This window comes from Orcinus orca, chromosome 12 (assembly GCF_937001465.1).
Source record: "Orcinus orca chromosome 12, mOrcOrc1.1, whole genome shotgun sequence".
NCBI classification, from domain to species: Eukaryota; Metazoa; Chordata; class Mammalia; order Artiodactyla; family Delphinidae; genus Orcinus; species Orcinus orca.
The window spans coordinates 20,634,105-20,662,103 of NC_064570.1; the positions used below are offsets into that span (position 1 = coordinate 20,634,105).

At 38.8% G+C, this 27,999-nt stretch overlaps 2 protein-coding genes across 2 annotated transcripts in view; both read right to left on the reverse strand.

Annotated features, from left to right (window-relative positions):
- Positions 1-12,926, reverse strand: part of ZC2HC1B (zinc finger C2HC-type containing 1B) — a gene marked incomplete at its 5' end in the record, with an annotated part of 36,331 nt that extends 23,405 nt beyond the window's left edge. The window contains 5 exon segments of the mRNA XM_049695628.1: positions 488-605; positions 607-627; positions 1,155-1,274; positions 3,559-3,620; positions 12,815-12,926. Of these exon segments, the coding sequence (XP_049551585.1) occupies positions 488-605; positions 607-627; positions 1,155-1,274; positions 3,559-3,620; positions 12,815-12,926 (433 nt within the window).
- Positions 12,927-13,184: 258 nt separating this feature from the next.
- LTV1 (LTV1 ribosome biogenesis factor) lies at positions 13,185-26,622 on the reverse strand. The gene is made up of 11 exons (XM_004263751.4): positions 26,460-26,622; positions 25,327-25,458; positions 23,963-24,136; positions 19,958-20,045; positions 18,332-18,473; positions 17,712-17,967; positions 15,502-15,629; positions 14,448-14,587; positions 14,107-14,159; positions 13,714-13,914; positions 13,185-13,591 (listed from the first exon to the last, which is right to left on the reverse strand). The coding sequence occupies exons 1-11, from the start codon at positions 26,460-26,462 to the stop codon at positions 13,481-13,483; spliced, it is 1,428 nt and encodes a 475-aa protein (XP_004263799.1). The 5' UTR covers positions 26,463-26,622; the 3' UTR covers positions 13,185-13,480.
- Positions 26,623-27,999: the final 1,377 nt, after the last annotated feature.

Below are 27,999 nucleotides of genomic sequence, written 5' to 3' on the forward strand. Positions count from 1 at the left end.
TCCTCTTTTCTGTGTATTTGAAAATGTTCAAAATAAAAAGCTGAGGGTAAAAAAGCTGTGGGCCACTAACTGTACAACTTGAAATGGTTAAAATGGTGATTTTATATTTTTATCTCAAAAAATTAAAACAGCTGTGGGTATTTGATGCTATGGAGCTATTACAGAACTGCTTAAACTGCTCTGCCCAGCTCCGTTCTCATAAACCAGGATGTGAGGGGCATCCCCTGGAGTTCTGTAATGCCATGACACTGGGTACAGTGGTGCACTCATGTTGAGGTAGAGTTAGAAGGAAACACAGAATCTTTACACAGAATTGAAAAAAATAGGATAATATAAATTTTATGATAAATTTACTTTTATATAATTTAATTACTATTGTTAATTTTAGAGTTTACAGGAGGAAGGCATAATGACTAGGCCAAAAATCAAGCATAGCCTCAATTGGTTAAGAGTAAAATGTCAAAAGCAAACCAAACTGGACACACACCTAGGTTGATGGACGGAGGGGGTGGAGGTGGGAGAGGCTGGCCTTCTTTAATGGCTAGTGTACACTGCTTTGCTGATCGAATCGCAGTAATGAAGTCTTCATGTTGTTGTCTCCAGTTAAGATTTTCTCATGGATTGAGGCTATAAAAAAATAAAACGTATACTAACCTAGACTATGTATCTCACCATTATAATTTTTTTTAAAGCTAGGATTTGAACTTACAAGAAACAGAACTGTGAAATTTGGAGAAAAAAGAGAATTTGTTTTCCAAAGGTACCAAAAGAGGTTTGGAAAATACAGTAATAAAATTTGCAAGTCACAATAGTGAGGGAAAACACAAAATAACAATCAGGAAAACAAAGAAATTACAAAACTTTAAAGGAAGACTTAAATGTAAGATTAAAAATGACTGTCTTCCAAGTTAATTGCTGGATTTAATGCTACTCTAATGAAAATATAAACGAGATTTTTTTGCCACATCTGGAAAGTATCTGAAATACATTTGGAAATCTAAGTGAGCATGATTAAAAAGAAAACAGTAAAGGTGGATTATACTTACATGACATTACACTGCATTATCAAGCAAAAATGAAACCAGAGAGCCAGAAAAAGGCTTTAATGTACTGAAGGAGATAATCAAGAACAGCAAGGAAGATATCGATAGTACCTTGGATTGAGGAGCCTTCCACACAGTGGGAATGTCAGTGCCCTGTAATCTTTGTTTTAAGGAATTGAAAGGTTTACGCTTTTTGTTGAACAGTTTTCTACGTATTGGTCCATGCCTTTCCTAGAAAAGAAGGAGTGGGGATTAAAATTTTTAACACGTACAATCACAAAGTTCGTAATGCCTCAGTGTACTCAAGCAGCCCCTGCTGCAGTGACTGGGTTGCACCTTCAGAGCCAAGTTCATTCTCTAACTCTCAAATCACAGCAGAGCAAATCCATCTGGCTCTCTTCACCCATGTTACACATAACGAGATATTGTGTTTGGGCAAGGTCAATAAAAGGCCTCTTCAGCTAAAGAAACTTACTTAAAATTTGGTCTTACATATTTAACTCTATCACTTGGGCTCAATGAATAGTTCCAAGCATTAAATAATGTTGAAAAGGCAAACTTTCTAGTTTAAGTTGAAATAAATTATTTCTGATATTCGGCTAGGTACTCACTGAAGCCAAGGAACTTTTCTTATTTCTTCTATTCTGTTTCCTGCCTTCACTGCTCTTAAATTCCAAAAGCACGTCATCCAGGAATTGAGTCCCAATAACCTTAACATTGTTTTCCCATCATTTTGAAGGAACTCTTTGCATACAGCAAGGGGAAACTTAGCTTCTTACCAGTGGAACCTTCTCAGAAAAGCTCTTCTTACCACTCAACATTTCAAAATTGAGTTTAACTGGGTTACTTTTCTACACACAGCAAATCAAACCACTTAACTCCTGAAAAGGAGTGGAGAGGTTTCAAAGAAATATTTGAGAACATCTGCAAGAAACAACTGGGACAACCATACCACGAATGAAAAATACACCAATTCCATTTAAGTTATGAAGACATTTTCCCTTAGTGTGTCCAAACATTTCACATTCATGAAGTCATTTATTTTAGAGCAAATCTAAGCTTATAATATTAAATTTTAAAATATTACAATACTTATAAGACAATCGGCAGAGAAAACTACTCCAGGCAGTAGACCTGTAAGTACTCAGCATTTCTGGTAAAAAAAAAAACCAGGGAGCCAGCATGCAGAGCTTTGCCTGTGTACCATTTTTATAAAGTCTGCACTGCACCACTATGGGATTATGCCAGGATCTTTGCCTTCCACTCTTAAGTCCTCTTCCTTGGTGGTCATGTAGCTCACAACAGCTATCACTTAGACAGTTGCTTTGTCCAGACCCAAAAAATACAGGCTCCATGAAAAATCACTGCACCTGGCTACGAACAAGCCATACCACTTTAAACTGAAGGAGAGAGAGAGAGAGCAGACCACTTGATCAAATGCTCTTTGTAGCCTAGAAATGGGTCAATGAAGTAAAACTCAAGAGGACCCAAGAATACTTGGCATTTAGTGATCCCTCTTCAAACGGTACCTTCTAGGTCTCAAATCCATTCTCATGGGGTGCAGTCCTGGGTTAGCAAAGGCAGCTCCCTAGTGGATTGTTGGGATACAACAGGCCCTGTGAGTTCCCCTTCTAGATCCAGCAAACTCTAGCTGCGGTTAACTAGAACAGATATTTCACTTTTAAATTCCCCACAGAAATAAAACCTACAACCTCATTTGGTAGTCTTTTGCCCCAAATGCAGTCAGGTTTATAGTCCAAATTCTTTAAGTTCAAAACAAGTCTCTTTGACCTAAATGTCCCAACAGTTCATTATCATCTTAGATTTTTGTGTTAAATCGTTTTTCTTGGGAACTCCTTCATAATATGGGGGGCCTACTACCTGTCTGTTTCCCTAATTTTGAAAGAAATCAAGCTTTTATTCAACTTTATAGGCATCAATCCGGGGACCTGACATGCAGTTAGCTTGAATCTAATTAACAATTAGGTCTTGGAACAAGCCTTACATCCATTTTGTTCAAATTACATAAAACCCCTGAAACTAGAGAGTTCTGTCTTTATACGTGGCAAAGCAGGAAACAGAGGGAGGTTAAAGGACTTGTCAGAATTAGTGACAAATTTGAGGCTAAAAGCCAAGTTTCCAGATGCTCCAAATTCAATGTTCATTCCTCTTGACTAGCTAATTTCCCTGGTGCTTTGGCCTTAAAATTTGAATTTTTGATGCTTATAGAAAAGGCGAAAGAGCCAAAACCTCTCAAGAGACAATCAGCTGTGCCAAGATACTTTCATCTGGCTTCCTTTTAGTAAGAGGACCATGTTTAATATGTTCCCTTTTGAATGGGGCAGCACTGATCTGCTTAAGTGTCCTCTGGGCCTGCCAGCCATAGGTTATGTACTTTTCTCCCCTTGCTTTCCCTCCACATCTGTCTTTAATCTTTGCCACTGTGGCCTCCTCACTGACTTGACAGTTCATTTAACTCCAATGAAACACATCTACAAAATGTCTTTATGTTTACCAGAACATCTGCTGCAAAGCGTCTTCCACAGACTTCACAGGGAAATAATTCCTGATTGCCATCTGTATAGGATCCAAGAGCACATTATGTTAATTTCACAGAATTGCCTGCCCGAGAAGAAATGATTAACTGGAGGAGACCTCAATAGCTTGATATCCTCACTCTCTTTTCCCCTCTCCAACTACTTCCTTCTATTAGGAAGATCCTTTGTAAAACTCACCCGTTTTCCTCTCCTAACCTAGACTTCTCACTTCACTGAACAGATAAAGTCCATATGCTTCAGGCAACTAGAGTATAATTATTTAATATTTAATATATTCTTAAACTAACTGCCTGATAGCTTAGCTTTAGACATAAGTACAAAGTTGATACCCTAGTATGAAGTCATAAATAATCCAATGGTAACATCTTTTAAGACTGCTACTAGAATGTAAGGCCATGTATGTGCTAAATGAAGGCATGCCATTTTATCATGGACAGTATGAAAAGGGTTGCCTAGTCATTGAATTTACGGTAAACTTTCCTGAGAATGGCCTTCTCTCTCTTGATAAATCTCTTTGCCGGAAAAACTCCTACCTGAGAGGAAGGAAGTAGAAGAGGATGAAAGGGACCAAGTAGAATTGGTGGGCTTTGCTCCAAATCAGGAAAGACAGAGCCAATACAATGGAGAAGCACATGAGGATGATGAACACCATCCCAAGGGTGGTGCTTAGTGCAGGATCTCTTTATGGGGCCTGTGAAGAACATTCACTGCTGATGTTTTATATGCAGTAGAGAATGAGTGAAGGCCTACAATCATAATATGCTCACTACTTGCTATTGCCTTTTGTAAAATATTCAATTATTGTAGTGTTTTCCAAGTTAAATGAAGAATAAACTCAAATTAAAAAAAAAAAACTGACTGACTGTGCCCACTATATCCCAATGCCTCAAAGTACCTGACCCACAGTAAGGTTCTCAATAATTACTTGTTACATGTATGGGTCAAACAAGAATTGAGTTTCTACCATAGGACCAATCATTCAATAAATAATTAAACGCCTGCCATATGTAACTCTGTGGGAATACTGAGAGAAACCATACATGGGTCCAGCATAGAAAAGGCAAGTATGTCCATAAATTACTTTAAATGAAGTTAGAAAAGCAAATCATTGTGGAATTCTGAAAAATAAAAGTTTTGTTTCATATTACTGCCTTTCAGTCCATCTGGAGTTGAGTATATAAGATTAAAAAAGCAGTTTGATCATGCAGAAGATTTTGTATTAGACTAACCATTTGGGCTCTATTCTACAAACAAGGCGAGCAATCAAGGACACTGAGTAGGAAGAACCTGAACAGAGCTGTGGAAGATTTATGTGACAAAGCTGAGGAGGGATGAATGGATGGTGGTGAGGATGGAAAGTGGGATATTAGTTAAAAGGCAGAAGATGTAGGCCTGAAATGGAAAGGAAAGAGGAAATGGGAGAAACTGTGGTCAAAGAATCAATAAGATGACTAGATGTGGGGGGAGTTGGGAGGTGACAGAGAGAAGAATGCTGAGGGACTGAGAAGACGGTAGAACTACGGATAGAAATAAAGAATTCGAAAAGAAGGGCCATCTTGTAAGAAAAATGACCTCAGCTTTGGAAATACTGAGTTTGAGATAGAGTCATCCAGCCAGCAGGATGGAAATGAGGGAGGTCAGGGCTAGAGACACAGATGTAGGCTTTGTTTGGAGAGTGATGTAAAGGCATGATATTGCCAGGGAAGAGGTCATGGAAAGAGAAGTACAGGGATGATCCCCAGGGAACTCCATATTTAAGGGCCAAGATGATGATGATGATGATAAGCCAGAAGGAGAAGCAGGAGAGAACAGGGTCATGGAAACCATGGGAAGACGGTTTGAAAAAGGAAGGCCTGATTAACAGGAATCAGATGGTAGCTCATTACAGACACTGTTGATTTAAATGATTTCTTCTCACATCTGCCAGATGGTATTATATTTGCAGCACAGGTCATCCATTACAGCACACAGAAATACCACTCTTCCTCTCTGTTCTTCTGGCCTTCTAACTTTATAAGAACTGGGTCTTAATTTTCTTTTTTTTTTTTTCCAGCAAGGATATCCCACCTCTCCACATACTTACTCATTAATAAAAGCTACTCATCCTAATTACAAAACTGCTACTTTTTTCTAAAATACTAATGAAGGATGATTTACTTTTATGACTATTACTGTAACATTTGTAGGGTGATTTCCTGTTCCCCAAACACTTTTCCTATGTAATCTCATTTAACTCCTCACAGCAATCCTATGAAATAGGGTTGATACTTTTTTTTTTAACAGATAAGAAAATGAAGGTTCAAGGTTAGGTGACTTCTTGAGGACAACAGGTAGTAAGTAGTAACAATGAGACTCAAACTTGAGTCTCTGTCTCTACAAGTATTAAGACTATTTACTCAATGATCACCATAAATAGAAAGACACTGTATCACTACTAACCTGCAAAGCAAATGGAAGCCCCTGGAGGATCAATGACCTTTGGTTTAAATCAGTGAGTTTTTAACTCAATGCGTTTGAAATAATGACAGATACAATAAGACTCAATTGAACACCTGAGATAGATGGACCACCACATTCTGAACCACATTCAACTTGGAAGCTTGACAGTGAGGAAGAAAGGGAACATGGAGAACCAAACACAGAGATCAACAGAACCTTAAAAGAATCTTTTGAAACAACCAAGATGCCCTTCAATAGGTGAATGGTTAAACAAGCTGTGCTATATCCATACCCTGGAACACAGCTCAGCAATAGAAAGGAACACTACCAATACATGCCACAAACTGACTCAATCTCATAGCTGAGTGAAAAAAGTTAATCTCAAAAAGTCACATAGTGTATGATTCCATTTGTAAAATATTCTCAAAATGACAAGTTTGAGGGGGAAAAGAGATTAGTGACTGCTAAGAGGTAGGGATGGTCAGGGAGGGAGGTGGCTGTGACTATACAGAGGTGGAATGAGGAAGACCTCTGGGTGACGGGACAGTTCTGTATCTTTACTGCGGTGGTGGTTATGCCTGTAATAACATGGTATGGAACTATAAACACTCCTTATACCAATGCAAACTTTCTGGTATTTACACTGTACTGTAGTGAAGATGTAACTTGGGGGAAACTGGATAAAGAGTGCAGGAATCTCTCTGTAATATTTTGCAACTTTTCATGAATTATGTCAAAATTAAAAGTTTACATATCTAGGGGTTGGCAAATTGTGGCCAGTGGGCCCAATCAGAGGCTGCATGATCTTGTAAATAAAGTTGTAATGGTACACTGCCAGGCCCATTTGTTTGTTTATAAAATATCTACTGTCGTTTTCGTGCTACAACAGCAGAGTTGAGTAGTTTTAACAGAGACCTTATGACCTGCAAAGCCAAAAATTATACTTTCTGGCCTTTACGAAGTAGGTTGCCAATGAGTGAATGAGAATGTAGTAATTAAAAATGATTTGTGGGAGAATAACATGGAAATTTTATTTACAAATAAAGACTGGAAGGATATATATACATATATATGGTACACACACACTACACATTTAATATATAGTAATTACCTCTGAGTGGTAAGAAAAAAGGTGACTATTTCTTTAGTTTCCTAAATTTTCCATTTTTCTATAAAGATTATGCATTGCTGTTAAAAAATAAAAGAATGACATTAAAAAAACCCTTTTGATAGAAAAGATTCTAAAACAATGTGTATTAACTTAGCTATTTCTAACTTTACTCTCTCTAATTGGAGTCTCAGTAGACTATTAAAGTGGCTATTGTTTTTATACATTGGTTCATAATCTTAAGACAATTTTTAAAATGAGGAAAGTGATCTGGAAGTGATCAACAGTTTTGTTTAGTATGTTAACAATGAAAAAATAAGCATTACAAAGATCTCAGTTCAAAAATTTTATAAGAAACCTGGAGAGGATTACGGCTGTAATGAAATTGGAAGAAATTCTACTTGAGACTAGACATTCTCTTTCTGAGCTGGAAGTTAAGAATGCTTTGTAGAGATACCTACCAATCCATATTTCCTTATAAAGGCATTACAGAGAACGAAAAAGGAAGACATTTTCTCATTTAGCTGTCAGTGAGTCAAGAAACTCTTTTTAAGTCCTTTGCAGTCCAGGACATGCAAATATTAGCAATATTGACATCTTCCAGGGCCTTATGGCAAAGGGGGTGGCATACTAGCTGAAACTTATTATCTCAGGAACATGACTTATAAAAAAAGGAACTGAGACTAATGAGTTAGGATGGCAAAGAGAACATTCCATCTTATTTTTGCTTTCCCCCAAAACACTACAGTAAAGGGATGTAGAAACATGGAGGACCAGGACAGGGAGGAAAGAGGACAAGAATAAAAAAACTGGAATCTGGAAAGCTGATGGACCATGGTAGCCAACCTGGAGGACATAAAACTACATCAAAATCCACTTCCCAGGCTGATGGTAGAAAAAACTGAGAACCTTCCAGATTTACACTGCAGAGTCCTTCAAATTCACAGAAACCCCTGGAGCAGCACATACCTCTGACACAGGGACAGGATACGTGAAGAGGAGGAAGAAGAGATTGCTAAAATATCAGGGAGAAAGTTTTCTAAAAAGAAGTGAAGATTCCTAGAACGCCCCCCTTCATCCCACAGCCCCTGGGTGATTGTCTTTCTCCAATTCTAGCAGAAGTCTACTCTCCAGAAAGGATGAGAGGAGGTCTGTGCATGAGTCAACATGAGGCACAGCTGAAGGCATGGGTAGGCAGATACAGATGTATATACACGTATACATGGTTGAGTCTCATTATTTGTGCTAGTTACATTCCATAAATCCCTGCAAGCACTAAATGAACAAATACTGACTCATTCATTACTCTCAAATAATGCACTATACAAATGGATTTGTATATCAACACACAATCTTGTTTTATGAATTTGTTTAAAGATACCTTATTTAAATATATACATTGTTGATTCAGTAATATTGAATTCACGGCCAACCACACTATAATGCATGCTTGCATGAAGATTATCTAATAGACATATTTTCTCCATAAGGCATATCACAGCCTTCCTGCACTTAGAAGCATTAGATAGCCCTTCAACACTATGCTTGGGAGCCTTTTAAACAGTGAAATCACCAAGAAAAAGTGCAAAATTATGAAAAGCATGGCACGAAGCAGACCATAAAAAGGACACTTGTTTATAGTAGGACAGCTGAAACAAGAAGGCAGAGCATCACCTTGCTCTACCTTAGCTGGGAACATGTGTGTTGGTTGACTCAACTTTTTAACGGGTATGTGTCATATCTGTGAATGGCCATGAAAGCACCATGAATATTGATTTAGGGTTACAAATTTTAGTGAGGAGGTGAATTTGCAAATAGAGATTCCATGATTAATGAGGATTAACTGTATATGTATACACATATATACATACACACACACAAAAGTGTGTGTATATGTATATAATCTAGTGATTAATCTCATGATCAGTGATGCTGGAAGCAGAGAATATCCCACACCCACCTTCCTCTACTTGGCTCACAGAATTCTGCCTGCCAGACCCTTACTCTCAAGGCAGAATGGAAGCTTCCCTGGGAATATAATCATTCCATGGAGAAAGAGCTAAAGATACCGACATTGGGAAGATTCCCAAACAGCTCACCCAGACCACCCTACAAAAAAAAAGCTCAAAATCAACCAATGTTACCCATCCAGAGTTCCTAGTGTTCTCGTCCTCCAATCTTAATCATGAACAAACAGACAGGAATTTCCAAAGATCTGAGGAAAATCTCTAGCATGTAAGCCCAAAGTAAACAAAAGAGAAATTTAAAGGAAAATTAAAGCTCTTAGAAATTAAAAACTCAACAGATAGAATTAGGGAAATCTCCCAGAAAGTAGAGTGAAATGGCATAGAAATGGAGAGAAACATAAGCAAATTAGGAGGTCCAGGAGATCCTACTCCAAATAGGAGTTCAGAAGACAAAAGGTGAAAATGCAAGGAAGAAAATAAAAATAATTTTAAACTATTTCCAGAAGTGAAAGGACATGAGCCTCCTATTTGAGAGGACACCCACACAAATGAAAATATGTCTAGAACAATAAATATCATTGTAAAATTTCAGAACACTGAAGACAGAGATCCTACTTAGAGGAAAAAAAAGTAACATACAAAGTGTAAGGAGTGAGAATGGCTTCAGATTTACAAATAGTAAAAATGGAAATAAATGGGGAAAAATTCTCTAAACTTCTGAGGGAAAATTATTTACAACCCACAGTTTTATACCCAGCCAAGCTATCAATCAAATATGGGGGTAGAACACATTTCCAGACGTGCAAGCTTTCAAAAAGTTTACATCCCATGTACTCTGTCTCAAGAATTACTGGAGGATATACTCCACAACAAGGTGAGTAAAAGATACAGCAAATAGCCATTCAGTAGAGGAGGGAGAGAAGGGGATTCCCAGGATAACAGCTGGGCACCAGAACTAGAGAAGCAACCAGTTCAGACTGGAGGAGTGGGACTAAAGACACAGACATGCTGAAGGCTGTCATAACCTAGATATTCACTGCCTTTGTAATCTGAGGATAGCATGTCCTATATATATCTGGCTCTCATTCTGTTCTATACTTGGCTTGCTTGACGAAATCCCAGCGAAGTGCCTTCTCACCCTTCATACTCACATGTCTAGATAAGCTGAGGATACTCATTTCACTCCACAGGAAAGTTCTGCACTCATCTCTTCAGAGACAGAGAGAGGTCATAAGTATGGAAGCATAAAATATAAAATGAGCATACAATTGCTAAGCCTAGTTTGGCAGGAGATTCAGGATGCTTCAACTATGGTCACTTGTGTTCCCAGGACTCACTCATCACCTGGCTCACTGACATCACCACACATGGGGCTCTTGTAAACTCTAAGAGCTGAAGTCAGACTCAGAAACTATTCAGCTCATCTTCTCAAGGATGCCTTGATCAAACAGTAGCAATTACTTCCCTCATTGAGTTAGATTTGTGCTTCTCAGTTGCTCAAAACAAGATACTGTGTTTATAGGGATGCCATGCAGGTGATGATTAATATAAAAGTCCAGATAATTCATAAAAGTTACCCAAGGAAAGAAAAAACTGAATAAATTGAGGATTTATTCAAGCCACCTATAGGTGGCTTCTGTGTTCTATTTCTTAACTTGAATAACTTGTTCTACTTCTTAACTTGAATAGCGGGTATGTTTGTTTTATTATACATTCTCCATAAGGCCATTAGAAGTTTTACCTTCTTCTGACCTTTAACTGGAACAAACAAGCTGGATAAAACATACTAATGTCAGCACACAGAAGCAACATAAAAGTACTGATAATCTAACAGTAAAGTTACAAGATAGCTAAAGTTCTGTCCTTCACCTGAGGTGATTTGATGACATCACAACGGAGATGTGGATACATCACTGGTAATAATCACAAATAGTAAGAACTTTTGATACTTAGTTTGACTTGTAAAATAAGTTCCAAAGTATCTGAAAAAGTGACTTTATACCAATCACAGACAGTGCTTAAACAAAATAGGTCCTTAAGATACAGCAGGCAAATTCTTCACGATTTTGCCAACTGTCTGGGATGCCTGAGGTCTTCCTTCTGGCTAACACTGAGGCTACGTCTTTTTGTTCCAAGTTTAAGCAATTCTTTTCTCCTCTAGCTTAAGCAATTCTTTTCTGAATTGTCTATCCCAACTATCCATTCATTTTTATATTTCTTAGTGACCATTTACCAAATGCCAAGCTCTGTTCTAGACCCTGAGGATAAAGTAGTAAACAAAAATACCCTGCCCTCAGTTTGTTCTAGTGAGATGAGACTGAAAAAGAAGATAAAATCAGATGCCAGTAGATGTTAAGGAGAATATAAAGCAGGCAAGGAGCATAAGGAATGCAGAGGAGGGATGTTTGTGCTATTTTTAAATACACGGTCAGGGAAAAGTTTATAGGGGAGGTGACAATTGAGCACCATCCTTAAGGATGATTTATTTACAGCCAGAGCACTTCAGGGGGAACAGCAAGTACCAAGATCCTCATTTCAAGTGGTACTTATCACAGTGACTTGGCATGAGTTATATTTTGCTGCACACACCCTGCCTCCTCAGACAATGCAGTCCTTGAAGGCAAAACCCCCTTATTGCTTTGGTCACCTAACATTTAACATGGAGCTTATGTTAAGTTCCCAACCACTGTTTATAAACTGACATCGTAAATATTCCAAAATGTTATGAAATAATACAAAATATCATGTAAGAACTTTTTTCCAGAATAAAATCAAGATCTTTAAATTTGGAGGATAATCAGTCTAAATCACAATATGCTTCACCAAGACTAGTGGCTTATAGGCACATTCTCTTAATTGCAAAACATACAATGTGTTAATTTAAACCATTTGGGTCAGGTGTGGTGAAATTAAAAGCTCCGAAGATGGAATCTGAAGAGCACCAAGTCAAAGTAACATTCTAGAGTCTTGCTAGTTTTAAGAACCTTCAAATGAGATGGCTACCAAAATAAATGGTCAATCTCTTTAGGATTTAGTACATTCCTGATACTAACATAAACCATCAACTGGCCCTTTGCTTCTGCAGGTTGGCATTTAAATACACACTCTCCAGTATTCTACTTCTGTAATGACAAGCTCTTCAGCCAAGTTTTTTCTATCAGTGTTGGTAGAGTACCTAATGCTATTGTTTTTCACAACTCTTTTAAAAATTCTACAGTGATTAGATTTAGAACTGATAACGTATAGAACAAGATAACACCTCCCAGCTGAGGAAAAGCCATAATCAAATTATAGACAAAGACACTTTCTAATAACTTAGATATCAAATGCAGCTCACCTGCTAAGAATGGTTCTGCCTCAGCCATTCTGTACCCAACTCAGACCAACAGTGTCCACAGATTTTTTTTCAGAACAGTCCAGATAACAACATATTAGCCATGGACACATGAACATGGGTCACTAACAACTTGTCTGTTCCAAGAAAGTCACAGTTTACCAAATAATTAACAATTGTGATGTGTCATTGCTCGAACCTTGAAAAAGTTGAGAAGTTAAAAAATCTCATCAAAAAACAGGGAAAGTTTTCAACTATGTATTTTAATCAAGTATGAATGGTTCCAAGCATTAAATAACGTTGAAAAGACAAGCTTTCTAGTTTAAACTGAAGTCAATATTTCTGATGTTGAGCCAGGTACTCACTGAAGCCAAGGAAGTTTTCTTGATTGTTTCTTCTATTCTGTTTCCTGTCTTCACTCTTCCTAAATTCCAAAAACAAGTCAGCCAGTAACTGAGTCCCAATAACCTCAATATTGTTTTACCATCCTTTTGAAATAACCCTTTGCATACAGCAAGGGGAAACTTAGATTCCTACCAGTGGAACCTTCTCAGGGAAGCTCTTCTTGCCACTCCATTTCAAATGAGTTCTTAACTGGGTTACTTTTCTACATACAGGAAATCAAACCACTTAAGTACTGAAAAGGAGTGGAGAGATTTCAAAGAAATATTTGAGAACATCTGCAAAAGGCAACTGGAACAACCACACAAACAAATGAAGAACAAATCAATTCCATTTAAGTTATGAAGACATTTTCCTTTAATTTATCCAAACATTTCATGTTCATGAAGTCATTTATTTAAGCAAATTTAAGCCTATAATATTAAATTTAAAAATATTACAATATTTACAAGACAGCTGGCAGAGAAAACTTACTGGTATAAACACAAATATTGTACTGTTTTCTTCTGAATACCTGCCAGTAAAAATTGCAGAGCAAACAGTTTTATCTCTTTGACGATCCTCGTTCATTATTGTACATAACAAAGAGCCCGTAATGGGGAATGCACCTTATCTGAAATGTTCCACTGTCATAGTTTTAGACCTTCAACATTCTTCTTCAAGTTCAGCAGCTCTCTTTCCTGCCTTCTTTTCTCCAGTTTGAAGGCTAATTTGTTAGCTTTCTTCTCCACTCTCCGTTCCTGTGCAAGAATATGCTGTTATTCAGATCTTCACACTGATGCAGACTGACTTTACAGAAGAAAATTCCCGTGACCACCCCCACCCCAGCTTTCTAAATCTCACATCTGAAAAAATACTTTACCTTGCGCTCTTCTTTTATAGCTTGCTTTCTTGCTCTTTTATCTTCTTTGCTTTCATTTTTAGAACGTGGTTGGGTTGACACCTTAGGCAGATCACTGTCATTAATCATCTGCATTTGTTCAACTTGCTTTGCTGTGAGTCCTTTCTTAGGTAAGACATTGAGAGGTATTCCTGTTTTAGAAGATAGTCGGATTTCTTTGGGCTGGAAGAAAGATCAAATGGCATTGTGTTTTTTTTCCACTCCTATTAAAAAACAGCTCACTAATGGCACATTTTTGTTGCTTTTTATAATGGTGTTGCAAGCCACAAAGGGGCTACTGTGAGAAAATAATTTGTACACTCCATTTCCTGCACTGCATATTTCGAATAGCTCAGGACACTAGGACTTACTTACCTTTGGTTGATACTTGATAAGTTGTGGATGGTTATATAAATTTGAGTATGTACCTTAAAAAAACACACACACACAAAAATCATGTATCAATAAGTACACTTTCAGTTCAGCCAAACATTACTGAGTTCCTCCTATATTCCTGACTTTAGTGTTTTCATAGTTCAAAATAACAATGGAGTCTCTCTTATGTTTTTAAATGTTTCAATTACAACTCAATTACTGAAATATTATTTTTCAAAATCATTTTCACAAATATGTACTTTTCCAAAGAAGTTGATGTACCCAATACTTTAAAATTACTATGATACTTCTAGCAGTAAAATGGACACTAAGATACTTACTACAAATAGATTCACAATCCCACTTCTCTTTGGCTTCTTCAAGAACTACAGTAACAATCTCTTCCTCCTCAGACCCACTGAGCTCATTCACTGGCAGGTCCTGATCCTCGAAGGGTTCAAGAGTATTCAGTTTTACACAACTTTTGGTTGAGTTTTCAAAAATGAAGATAGAGGAGGGGAAAAAAATACCACCCATTATTACACTGTTACGTTACTGAAACTGCACTTAAAGAGCTTAGGGAACTACAACATTTTTTAAAATCCACAAACTCATTTGCCCCATCTGTCACTTCCTGTCAAAATCGGCTCTACTCAGGCTTGCTTCTCCTCTACAGCAGGTTTTGGACATACATTCTGCTGATAGGAAGGAAAATTCTATCTGTGTCTTTGCAAGGTTTTAACACATTAAACAAGATGGCATCTTTCCTATATAACATGATCTTTTTTAAAGCCTTGAAAAGCATCAGCCCATCTGCCTCTTCAAAGTATTCAAATAACTCAAAGAATATAGCCCTTGTCCTGCTCTGGGATGTACATATGATAGTGATCAGGGAACATCAGACCTTTCTAGCAGATGTAAACACTTCATTAGTTTCTCTCAGAGAAATCACCTTGATGTGGATGATGATTTACCAAATATTTGGATAGGAAGTTATGCTAATCAGGCTGCAGAGACAAACTGATCTACTTCTCAGAACACCTTTTTCAGGAAGATGAAGAGTGTATATACTTAGAAGTCAGAATAATTCTTCAGCCAAAGAGGCTAGAAGCACCATCTCCTTCTCCAGGTGGAACATGACCTTGTACTCTAACCCTCAGCTACTCCATCATGACTCTCAGGTCAAAGCTATAGAGAAAGTGGTTCTCAGTATGTTTCCACCCACTGTTATATTCAGCTTCAGAACTCTTAATAGCAAAATGGGAGCCAAAGGTTAAGGAAAACATAATTTTCTAAACATGGATCTTGACTGGGTGATGTTCTAGATTCAGCTGTGCGATTACAGACTTTATTTGAAACGAAAAAAAGGAAGTAATCAAGGAAAAGTCACCGTACTTCTCCGCCTTCTCTTTATAGTAGTCATTCAAAACATCCTCTAAGCGATTGCTGTCTACTTGAATGGAACCTTCCAATTCAGCATTATCCAGAGCTCCAATTTCATCATCATCATACTGCTCATAAAACTTGAATATAAAGAAAAAGGATAAGATGAAAAATGAATGTATTCTTTAAGACTATAGCATTTAAATGGTATTTTTACATTACTTTTACTCCCGTACAATATTTAAGCCCTAGGAGGATCACAACTACCATTTAAGTGTTAGCAGGGATTTAGCACCATAACAGTACGGTATGGAAGACATTCTACTCAGCCCTCTAAGACTGACATCTAGTCTGAATATAGGCTGCCATTTAATATGAAAATGACCACTGACAAATCAAAAAGACAACCTACAGAATGGGAGAAAACTTTTGCAAATGATGTGACCAGCAAGGGATTAATATCCAACATATATAAACAGCTCATGTAACTCAACATCAGAAACACAAAAACCAAGCAACCTAATTAAAAAATGGGTAGAAAACCTGAAGAGACATTTTTCCAAAGTGGAAAAGCAAATGGCCAACAGGCGCATAAGATGTTCAACATCGCTAATCATCAGGGTAACCCAAACCAAAACAATGAGATATCACCTCACACCTGACAGAATGGCTATCACCAAAAAGAATTCAAATAACAAATGTTGGTGAGGATGTGGAGAAAAGGGAACCTTGTACATTGCTGGTAGGAATGTAAATTGGTGCAGCCACTGTGGAAAACAGTACGGAAGCTCCTCAAAAAACTAAAAATAGAACTACCATATGACCCAGCAATTCCACACCAGAGTATATATCTGAAACAAAAACACGAACTTGAAAAGATATGTGCACCCCAGTGTTCATAGACGCATTACTTATGATTGCCGAGATATGAAGTATCCATCAACAGATGAATGGATAAAGATGTGGTGTGTGTGTCTGTACACACACACACACACACACACACACACACACAATGGAATACTACTCAGCCATAAAAAAGAATGGAATTTTGCCATTTACAAAAACATGGATGGACTTGGGAGGGTATTATACTAAGTGAAATAAGTTAGACAGGGAAAGACAGATACAGTATGATATCACTTATAGGTGGAATCTAGAAAATATAACTAGCGAACGTAAATAAAAAGAAACAGACTCAAAGATATAGAGAACGAACTAGTGGTTACCAGTGGAGAGGGAAGGGAGGAGGGGCAATATAGGGGCAGGGGATTAAGAGGTACAAACTATTAGGTATAAAATAAGGATATATTGTGCAAGCACAGGGAATATAGCCAATAGTTTATAATAACTATAAATGGAATATAACCTTCAAAAATTGTGAATCCCTATATTGTACACCTCTGACTTACATAATATTGTACATCAACTATACTTCAATTTTAAAAATGAAAATGAAAGGCAGTTATTCTGTTCAGCTTGGTGAACAAAATGCTAGGCAGAAATCTTTACCTCGTAGTATTTCACAGATGTTTTCAAATTCACTGATTATGCAAGCTAAAAGACCATGCAACTAAAGAGCCTCCTGTTTACATACGAATCTCATTCTGGTTCAGATGATGCTTACTGCATTATTCCAATGCTGTTAACTCCGCTGGGCTTTGTAAAAGAATAAGCAGGGGGTGATACAACTCCTGAAGAGTGAGGTTATTACTAATAGTTTGCCTGTTGCTTGGAGAGAAGAGGGAAATGAGTACTTAGAGAAAAGGCAGCAAAGTCAGAGCCTTTACCTTAGATTCACCTTGAAGGAATTTACTCATCATTTACTTAACAGTCTGAATCCCTGCCATATGCCAGATACCACTTTAGGCCCTGGGATATTAACAGTAAGAAAATCACTCAAAAAAAAAAAAAAAAAAAAAGGAAAGCAATGGAATTTTGTTTATGCTCAGGCCAATGCTTGAGGAAGACAGCATAATCTTAGGGATTGGGATCAGAGAGGTTCAGAATCGAAGTATCAGATTCTAAGAGGAAGTCAGGAGGTTTGATCAGTCACCTTTTGACTTATACACATTCTTTCCGGAATTAAAACTGGGGTGGTTTTATGCACTCTTTTAATAAAAGACATAGTCTGTTTCTAACGCTGAAAGTTCTAGCTTTGGGTTCCAATGTCATAAAATGTACTAGGAACTAGTATTAAAAGGCCCCTTATTTGGAGAGTTTACCTTCTCAAATCTCTCATCATGTAGGGTCAGCTGTTCATTTCTCCTCATGACCGAAGACGTCAAAGAATACTCAGTAAAGCGACTTTTCGTTTCTTCTTCCCAGAACAAGTTATTTTCTACAGCCCCAAGAGGTTTTCCAGGGTAAGACATATCCTCATCTGATGAGCCTGCAGGGTCATATTTATCATCATCACTACCTCCTTCCTTCTCATCATCCACATCTTCCCACTCACTGTCATCTTCAGCCTCAGATTTCCTAAAGTCAGAGCCATAAATTAAATGTCAAAACAACTTGAAAAACAACAGAACCAAATGACTTTGCACAAGTAAAATTTGAGGGTATTTCAGAGGCAGGATTCTTGTTTAGGCAGGAACAGCTGTGCTGCTTGACCCGTCTGGTTTGGCTGGAAAAGTAATGAACTAGCAATCAAGCAACTTGGACTTAGGCCCATCTATCGATGGTTTGTAAAGACCTCAAGTCTCACATTTTCTGCTCTAAAATCAGAAGTCTCAGATTAAATGCCCTCAAAGGCCTCTTCCAGCTATAACACCTAATGGTTACTATCCTACAGAAGAAGCAACAGTCAGGTCATTCCTGCTTCAAAACAAACCACACATACTGTATCTCCATTCCCTCTTCCTTTTCTGTTGGCTTATTGGCCCGAAGAATAAAATCATCTTCAAGTAGATTATCCGGATTATCAAAATCAAAATCATCATCAAGAGCCGCGACAATGTCAGGATCAAAATCCAGCCGAGGTCCTAGAAGGAAAACAAAAATTGAGCAATAATTTCCAAGAAAGCATGATTCCTTCACTTAACATAATCTGAGTGGCTATTACATGCCAGATTCTGCCTATGTATTGAGGATAAAACAATGATTAAAAACTTTAAAAAGTTCAGTTCAGGAATAGACACAGAGATAGAGAACTCCAAGAAAATTTAAAAAAGAAAAAAATCCCTCTGGTTTCAATACCCACTAGTAAAAACTTTCATTATAGATCTACAACGTTAAGCTGTGTCTATTTAGCAAAATCCAAAGCTTTTACCCACAGGAAAACTGGGCTTTAAATTCACCTGTTAGAAGAAATAAATTTAGTATTTGTAGCCTGTGAAACTTTGTCTTTTCAGACTATGAGATTTTTAAAAATCCCAACCTGTTTCTTCAGCTGTTTGCTTCTATATGTATTAATAAAAATACTACAGAGTCCTAGAAAAACTTTCAAGTTCAAACCTGTAAACTGACATGGCTTCCAACACCCTTCACAAAATGGCCACTGTCTGACTCTACAGCCTCATTTCATATTAATCTTTACCCTTCATTCCAGGCATGCTAAAAGGTGTGCAGGTTCCTGTATCTGTGTTCTCTTGTTTTTGCACATAGTTTCCTCTGTCTGGAATATCCTCTCCTCCCCACCCCACTCTCCTTCATTCACCCGCCTAAGTCCTACCTGAGAAATCAACCTTGCCTCATGTCCTCTAGTACACCATGCCCAACTTCCCCAGGCTGGGTTTGGTGCCTCACCACTATTTATTCATTTGCACTATAATCGTAATTTCCCATTTACTGTCTATCTTTCCCAACTGATGGTAAATTCCTTGAGGTCAGGGATTATGCTTTTATTCTGATTTAACCCAAACATGGTCATAGTGGCAATTCAGAAATCTGTAGAATGAATTAAGGAATGAATGCCACATGGCAAATGTTAGTCAATAACTAAGGTAATTTAGCAGGAAATATCAAACACCACTTCTGTGAACTTCCGTGTTTGTTCTAAAATACAGTATTGGTACTGCAAAAAAACAAACATTATAATTTTTGGTGTATCTGGAACAGACAGTAAAATGGACTTCTATAAAATACACACTTGGGAGAAACTCTGAAAGCTAACAGATTAAGTATTTTCAAGATTGCACTATATGAATGTAAGGCTTATTGAATATCATTGTTTCCTTTGTAAGAGGTTAGGCTAGGCTAAAATTCCCCTACTAAATCACCTAAAATAATTTTCCCACTTTCCTCTCCAAATAGGAACTTTAAAGACTAAGAATTTGATGGCAATAAAAGAAAAGGATGAAGATCACAGTCATCCCTTCCTAATTTACTGATCTCTAATCTGAATTCAAACACATCTCAATTCTTTAAGCTCTTTACCAGGGACAGAAAAACCCTATATCATTACTATACGTTTCTTTTTGTAAAACACAGCTCTATCCACTTGAAAAGTTAAAGAAATTATACACACCTGAAACAGGAGCTGCTTTATTTAACAATCCAACATCTTCTTCAAACTCTGATGCAAACACTGAGGAAGGCAATTTAATTCCAGTGGTCTTGAAAAAGAAGTTACACAATGGTTAGGTTTATTTAGAAATACTTTTGAACTACGAAGAGTTGAAATGCCCCCCAAAATTCATGTCCACCCAGTTCAGAACATGACGTCATTTGGAAACAGATTCCTTACAGATGTAACCAGTTAAGATGAGGTACACTGGGCGATGGGGGGGCCTAATCCACTGACCGGTGTGTCCTCATAACGAAGCCATGTGAAGACAAGACACACGGGGAGAACGCATGTGAAGACACACAGGGAGAACGCATGTGAACGCATGGAGGCAGACTAGAGCGCTGCACCTACAAGCCACGGAAAACTAAGGACTGCTGGTAACCACCAGAAGCTAGGAGACAGGCATGAACAGATTCTGCCTGTGAGGCCCCGAGAAGAAATAACCCTGTTGAAAGCTTACTTTCAGACTTCCGGCCTCCAGAACTGTGACAGAATAAATTTCTGTTGTTTTAAGCCACCCAGTGGTAATTTGTGGTAATTTGTTACAGCAATACTACTAATACAACTACATTCTGCATTGTCTCTCACTTGTGCTCCAGTTACATATTTTAAACATGTATATTCCATCATTATCTCAAAAGCAACCTCCCTGCCATACTTCACAAAGCTTTCTCCAGTATTTTATCCCGCTTAATCCTTACAACCCCGTGAATTATCAGCATGCTTCAGTGAAACACAAGCTAAGAAAGGTTAAGTGGCATGCCTGCCTGAGACTAGTTAAGTGGGGTTTTGAGATTCAAATCCAGGTCTCGTAACTCCACTCTCCTCAAATTTCAAAACAAAATTAATCTTTTCCTGTTTAAACCAGAGATAACGTCCTAATCTCTAGTACTGGCACAGCTTTTCTCCAAACTGGCTGCTTAAATCCTAGGGCGGTCGTAAATCATTTCTAACCACTCATCCCTTTGAACTCTCTTGTATACAGTTACTTCACACCTGTCTTCTGGGCACCATCTTACTCATGGTTAACCAGGACACAGATGACCACAGCTGCTGCTTAGTCTACATCTAGTCCAATCTTCATATTACTGCCAGGTTAAGACTCCTTAAAATTTTATAATATGACCGTCCCGAACTTCTAACAGGTTTTTTCACTCCTGATTTTCAAGGCACTATAAACTCAAGGTCTACTCTATGTATCCTGTTACTCAATAATGCAACCTCCATGTAAATCAAGTCTAGTTCCTCACATCATGGAATAATTCAAAGTAACTTACGGAGCACACATGTGCTGGACATGATGGCCCACAATACTACCTCATGTCCCTTCTTTCTGACTGGAACGGTCCTTCTTCTCTCTTTAGAACCCACCCATTTTTTTTCTTTTTTTCTTTTGGCTGCACCAAACAGCTTGTGGGATCTTAGTTCCCCCACCCGGGATCAAACTTGGGTCCATGGCAGTGAAAGCCCTAGTCTTAACCACTGGACCGCCAGGGAATTCCCAAAGCCACCCTTTTAGGGACCAGCTCAGTTCCCTCCTTCACCATGAAGCCCTTCTTGATTACTGTTCTGGAACCTTCCTTCATGTGAACTCCCCTCATTCTGCAAACCATCCAATCTACTTCAACATGTACTGGCACATACTTTCTGACCGGTCCTTATGCTTTCGTTTCATCCCTACAACCACTTAGTTAATAATGTGAGCGTCACCACCAGGTGTTCTCTGTCTGTGGACCTGCCCACCATACCGTCCTCAGTCTAGCAGCAGGCAGGAAGCTGAGGCACACATTCTCACTGGCTCACAGACAGAGCCTGCTGAAATGGAAGCCTCTGAGGAGCATCAGTGTGTACCTAGTAAGCTGTTATGGCTTCCAGAGTTTTTCGGTGGCATAAACATGGACAAAGAAAGATCTGGCTTTCTGCTGTAGAATCCTATTTAAAAAAAGCTTTACTGAGATATAGTTCACATACTACACAATCCAGCCACTTAAAGTGCATAATTTAATGATTTTTGGTGCATATTAATTTTTTTAAAATTGTGGTAAAATATATTTAAGATGCTCTTTGTGATTATCTATCCTTGGAAACCAGGGTTTAAAAAAAAAGGGAGGATCAGCTTGCGCTTAATGAATTACCTTTGGAAATATTTTTCAAATCATGAAAAACAGTCAAAGAATCATATACATAATTAAAGTGTAGATAGTGATTACATTTTTTAAAAAAGGGAACTGTAATTTGTTTTAGTGATTGCAGTGGTTCCGAACTACAGGAGGTTGGCCCAACTGCCTTCCACTGTGGCAGCACCTGCTTTCCTTCAAGTGAAAATTAGGGGCTAATCAAGCATTACTAATTTCTCCACTGTCTTTCTGCACTGCTTTTGTTTTTAGGGCATATTCAATATTGCTGGTTTACTCAATTTTGGTGGTTTCTTACAAATTACTTTAAAGTTGAAGAAACACATGGGACTTACCCATATTTTTGCATCATGCTACAGAAAACCAATGGCACTTGTTTTCAAACATAATTCACTCGTCCTTATAAACATCACTGATGTGTCCAGTAAAGAGTCTTATTCTGGGGAATTCCCTGGTGATCCAATGGTTAGGACTCTGCACTTCCACTGCAGGGGGCATGGGTTCGATCCCTGGTCGGGGAACTAAGATCCCATATGCCATGCTGCACGCGGCATGGCAAAAAGAAAAAGAAAGAGTCTTACTCTGTTAGAAAAGCCAATTCGATAGTGGTTACTTTTACCCAAAATGAATTAAGAATTAAAAACTAATCTTTTACTGGCCAACACAATTCAGCCAGAAGAATGTTAGGACTTTATTAAAACTTTTCTTACTACATAAGATAAAGATGTTAAGTCACTACTGGACCACCTCCCCTCCCTCAGTTGGTGGTAGAAGGAAATGAGTCAATAAGATATATATCCTATTACTGATACAACAGCCTTGGGGAAGAAGGTATAGAGAAGTAGCTTCTGTTAAAGATGTGGCAGTGGGGTGTGAGGCCTCACAAGAGAGCTATGACCTAGTGAGTGAATGAACAGGTGCAGTTATTACCTCTTTTTTGGTATGATACCCTGAAACCTAACCCTTCTGACTCTCTTTAAGCAACAAGTATGGACTGGAGGGGTTATGATCACATCTTCCCCAAGGAAAAGAATGTCTAGACCATGATAGGACTGGAGAATGAGAAGCAGGGGAAACTGGTGCCCTCTGTATCTCTTCTTTTTGTCAATAAACACAGTACATTAGTATCTTCTTTTTTTTTAAGTGCCAAGTGATATAAAAGTTTCACAGGGAAATTTACTCTATACTAATACTAAATTAAAAATGAGATAACAAAGGCATGCAACATGGGCATCCTTAACATAAGCAGGGAGAAGAAAACAGAACTTAAATTAGGAGCACTAATTTCATATAAACATGTTCTCTCATATGTACTTAAAAGATAAAGTATTAAAGTTGACTGCATTTTTGTTGAGAAGAGCAACAGAAACTTCGTTACAATCTATTGCCTCCATTCTCTTACGGTTAGCCTGCAGCTTCTACAAGCGTTAAAGATCTGAACATTCTGCAAAAGTTCCACAAAAGTTAAGTCTATCTTAGAGCAGTTTACGATGCTGAAACAGTTAAGCTGTTAACATACAGAACATCAGCAGCTTTTTCTTCTACTGAAAAGTGCTACCTAGCATGACCATAATCATTAATCAAAAGTTCCAACCTTGTCAAAAACCGTTACTTTCAACAACCCGAGAACAGGGGACCTGCTCCCTCCTGATGGTATGTATGTGCATACACATATACAATTTTAAGCGAAGGCATGGCTTATCTTTGTGCTCTTCAGACTGACACCGTTTCTTGCCCCAAACAGTTATCGTGATTTAAAAAATGGTGGTTCTTCACTCATGGCTCCTCACACACTCTCTCTCACATTTGAATTGCTAAAAAGTCTTACTGAAGTTGCTAAAGGTTCTTCTTTCTCATCTTCCCTGTAAGGTACACCAAAGGTATTTGTGGGAATGAGCTCTGAGGGCCCAGATGGTTCCTTCAGGTGCTGCAGGTAGTCATAATCATCATCAAAGAACACTCCATACTTCCTCTGTTCTGCTCGCCTTTCTTCATCTTTTATCTACGATAATAAACAAAACGGAATTAGTACCTGTTCCAAGGATAAGGCTCAGGAACCTTCCAATGAGCACAGCTTTCAGAACAGGGGACAAATGGCCCATGAACATTTTGGCTGATAGGAATGAGACAAAGAATTCTTGACAAACTCGGGAAACACAAAATGCCACATAAAATTAAAATGGAATAAAAAAATTCCTCCTTCCACTAGACATTTCTGGGCAACAATTTAAGCCAAGAAACACACACACACACACACACACACACACACACACACACACACACACACACACACACTTTGTTTTATCATGTATGTGGAGAATTAGAAGACTAGGGGGCACTGAAAGGTAACTACAATTTCTTGTATTTATATGCAAAGAAACTTCTCAATGCACAATACCCACTGGCTTTACTAAAAAGCTACATATGCCAGTGTTCCCCAACACTTCCTTTCACATTACCCACACTTAACAAGTATACTCTGACTGATAATTACCAAATCAACTTCTTAAAGGCTCCCTGGTATTTTCTAAAGCTAATTCATGAGTTTTATATTTCATGAGATGACCAGGAGGCAAAAGGCAGTCTGTGGTTACGAAACGCCAAGATCTTATGGAAAGCAGAGACTAAGCATACTGTTGTGCCCTAAATAACACCATGCAGCCTTGTTGCTGATGGTTTAGTAAATATTTTCCACTACTCTACAAGACTGCTCATTTAAACATCTCCAATAAAGATAAATTATCCAACAAAATAAAGAGGCACAATATAAAAATGAACATATTGGGTTTCTCTGGTGGCGCGGTGGTTGGGAATCCACCTGCCAACGCAGGGGACACGGCTTCGAGCCCTGGTCCAGGGAAGATCCCACATGCTGTGGAGCAACTAAGCCCGTGCGCCATAACTACTGAGGCCCGCGTGCCTAGAGCCCGTGCTCTGCAACAAAAGAGGCCACCACAATGAGAAGCCCAACGAGGAGTAGCCCCCACTGGCCGCAACTAGAGAAAGCCTGCGTGCATCAATGAAGACCCAACGTAGCCAAAAAAAAAAAGAATATTATTTACTGAAAATTAAATCAGAGATTTTGTTTTCCAGAAGATCACAGTTATCTGAAAATAGCAGTTGGCTCACATAATTTATTAAAAACTATCAACAATCTACCTACAAACTTATTAGCTATAGAACAGGACCCACTTTCTGTGTAGGCAACAGAACCCTCTGGGGTGCAGTCTCATCTGCTGCTAAAGGATCTCGTTGGCTCCGGTGGACCAGATGAAAAGACACAGCTTTCTTCTTCTCTATAAAGGGCTTTTTCTTCCTGTGAGGCTTCAAAGAAACAGAATCAGAATAATAAAGTAAATCAGAACAACAACAACGAAACAGTGAATAATATCATAGTCCACATAGGCATCTTCAATAAGTTATGTTATGATCAACAAATTTTTAAAACCTGCACTTCCAAGGCAAGAAACATCAACTATGTTCAATACAATGTATACTACCTTCCTTCAACAAACGTTTGTTGGCACCTACTATGTGCCAGACTTTGTTGTAGGCACTGGAATACAGCAATAGGTAAGTCAAAGTTCCTGTTCTCCGCAAGCAAATCATCAAAAACATGATTTCAGGTAAAGACAATAAAAACAAAACACAGCGATGTGCAAATAACTCAAGAGTTACTTTAGAATGAGTGCTCAGAGAAGATCCCTGACAGTCTGAACCAGAATGACAGGAGCCTGCCACAGGAAAATCTGAGGAAGACAGTTCCTGTATCAACTATTAAAACCATGACACAACCGCTTAAGTTTAATAAGACTCATCATCCTTCTGCGTTTTTATTTTACTACACAACCTTAATTTTCTGAACTGAGAAAGCATCATTCCAGTTGAGTAAGCCGCCTTGCTTCGGGCCCAACCTTAGACCCTCCTTCACCCCAGAGCAAACAGATGGGGCAGACACCTGCCATTCCAATGTCTGGAGAGACTAGCAACTCCCTCTCTGCTCGACCCCATGAAGCACTGGGTGGCGCATCTGTTTCCCATGTCACAGGTTTTTAGGCCTCTCGGGATGGTGGGATGGTAAAGAGTAGGCCATTCTCTTCTCTCTACTCCCCAGGAAGGCTTGGCCGCGGGAGACCCACTCTAAACTGCAAACTATGCCCGCGGTAGTGAGGGTAACCCAAACCGGGGCACTGGGCCACAAGCCGCCTGTCTTCACCTTCGGACCAGCCCTCCCAGTTCCAGGCCGCAGTAGCCACTGGCGCCAGAGGAACCCGGTCTCTGCCAAACCAGAGCGCCCCACCCCCGAGAAAGCGAGGCTTGCTCACCATGCTTGTAGCCGCGCGGCGCTCACCCCAAAGAGGGGCGACGGCTCTCTCGTAGTCGGACGGAAGGTGACACGGTAGCTCCCGAACGCCACTGAGGACCAGCTCGTAGCCGCGTCTTCACGCCGCTCCACACGTGCCGCCCCAGGAACCGGCCGGGAAGTCACGCAGCAGGCCGTGGATACGGACCAATCGCCGAAAGGCTGAAGGGTCACGACCGGAAGTTACGCAAAGCTCACGCCGTCTCAAGGATCGCGAGAAGCTATTGGCAGGTGGGGCTGTTCTCATCCCCGGGGGGGCGGGGCTTTTCTGGCCAAAATTAAATCAGCTGCGGAAGAGAGTTGCGGGCGTTTGTGCTGCGACGAGGCGAGAAACGGGGTGTTGGTGTTTGTGGGCGAACTGCTTTTATATATAGCGCCCTCTACCGAGAACAGAAGCCACGAATCTAGCATCCCCATCGACAGTTGTATTCCCTGCCTATTCCCAGCCGTAAACAAAAAAACCAACACACAAGTAAACTGTGTACACAGAAGGAAGGTGGGCACCCTCCCGGGTCACTGAGGTTTCAGGTTCCCTCTCCTTTGGGCCGGCGCGGAGCTGGTTGCCTTAGCAACGGAAGATCCTAGGGCCTTGCTATTTTAGGCTGCACCAGGCTTAATCAGGTCTTTATTTTATTTTTAACGAACTGCGTTCAAACATCCAGTTAACAAAACCCCCCTAGACTCTGTTGACAGTAGAGGAATTTGGACTAATAAAATATATTCAGAATCTCTTTGGTGTTTGCATACCTTATCTTGGAAGGTGGAAACTAATGCTTATTCTTTCTCAAGCCATTCCTCAAACGTTTGAAAGTAGTTTAAACAAATAAGCTATAAGCACACCTGCTTAAGATTTCAGGTAGGTGCTGGCGCGCTTTCATGTCTTTTCTTGGGCAAAAGAGGATAGTAATGCATTCAAAGTTCTATCAGCAGACCTTTCCTCAAATTTCTATTTCCCCTTCCCAATTTCTGGTGTCTTTCCAATGTTATCTTGAATTGTGTATTTATGTCCTACCTATTATTACTATAAAATCTATAGAATATTTATAGTTTTATTACAGTAAAACTTATAGAAACAATTTAGGACCACAGAGCTTGTGTTGGGATAATGCTTTGCAACAGGGATAATATTGATACATAACACTCCTATGTGCTACACATTCATTATAATTAAGCTTCATGAGTGCAGGTTTTGTTTTGTTTTGATCTGTTTTATTTACTACTGTTTTCAGGACCTAGAATAGTGCCTGGCATGTATACTCAATAAATATTTGTTTAAATGAAGTAACATTCTGGCACTTTACCTGAATTATCTCAGGTTTTCCTGACACTAAAACTGAGGCATAAGAAAGGTCAGAATTGGATGGGTTTGCTTGTCTAAAAAAATGCATCATTTTCCATTGAAGCACGAATTTCCCCCTACAATATTGAATGATAACAGTAGTATGCTAGGTATACTAGCTGAAATTGGTTTCTGGCCTTTGTTTCACTCTTACTGTGTAACC

Bases quoted from the DNA above. Each gene is read 5' to 3' on its own strand.
- LTV1 (XM_004263751.4), bottom strand. The intron at 20,046-23,962 runs GTAAGACTTTTT...TTCTTTTTCAAG, and splicing joins AAGAACCTTTAGCAACTTCA to ACCACTGGAATTAAATTGCC. The intron at 17,968-18,331 runs GTATGTGTGGTT...CTCTGACTTTAG, and splicing joins GAAGAGGGAATGGAGATACA to GAAATCTGAGGCTGAAGATG.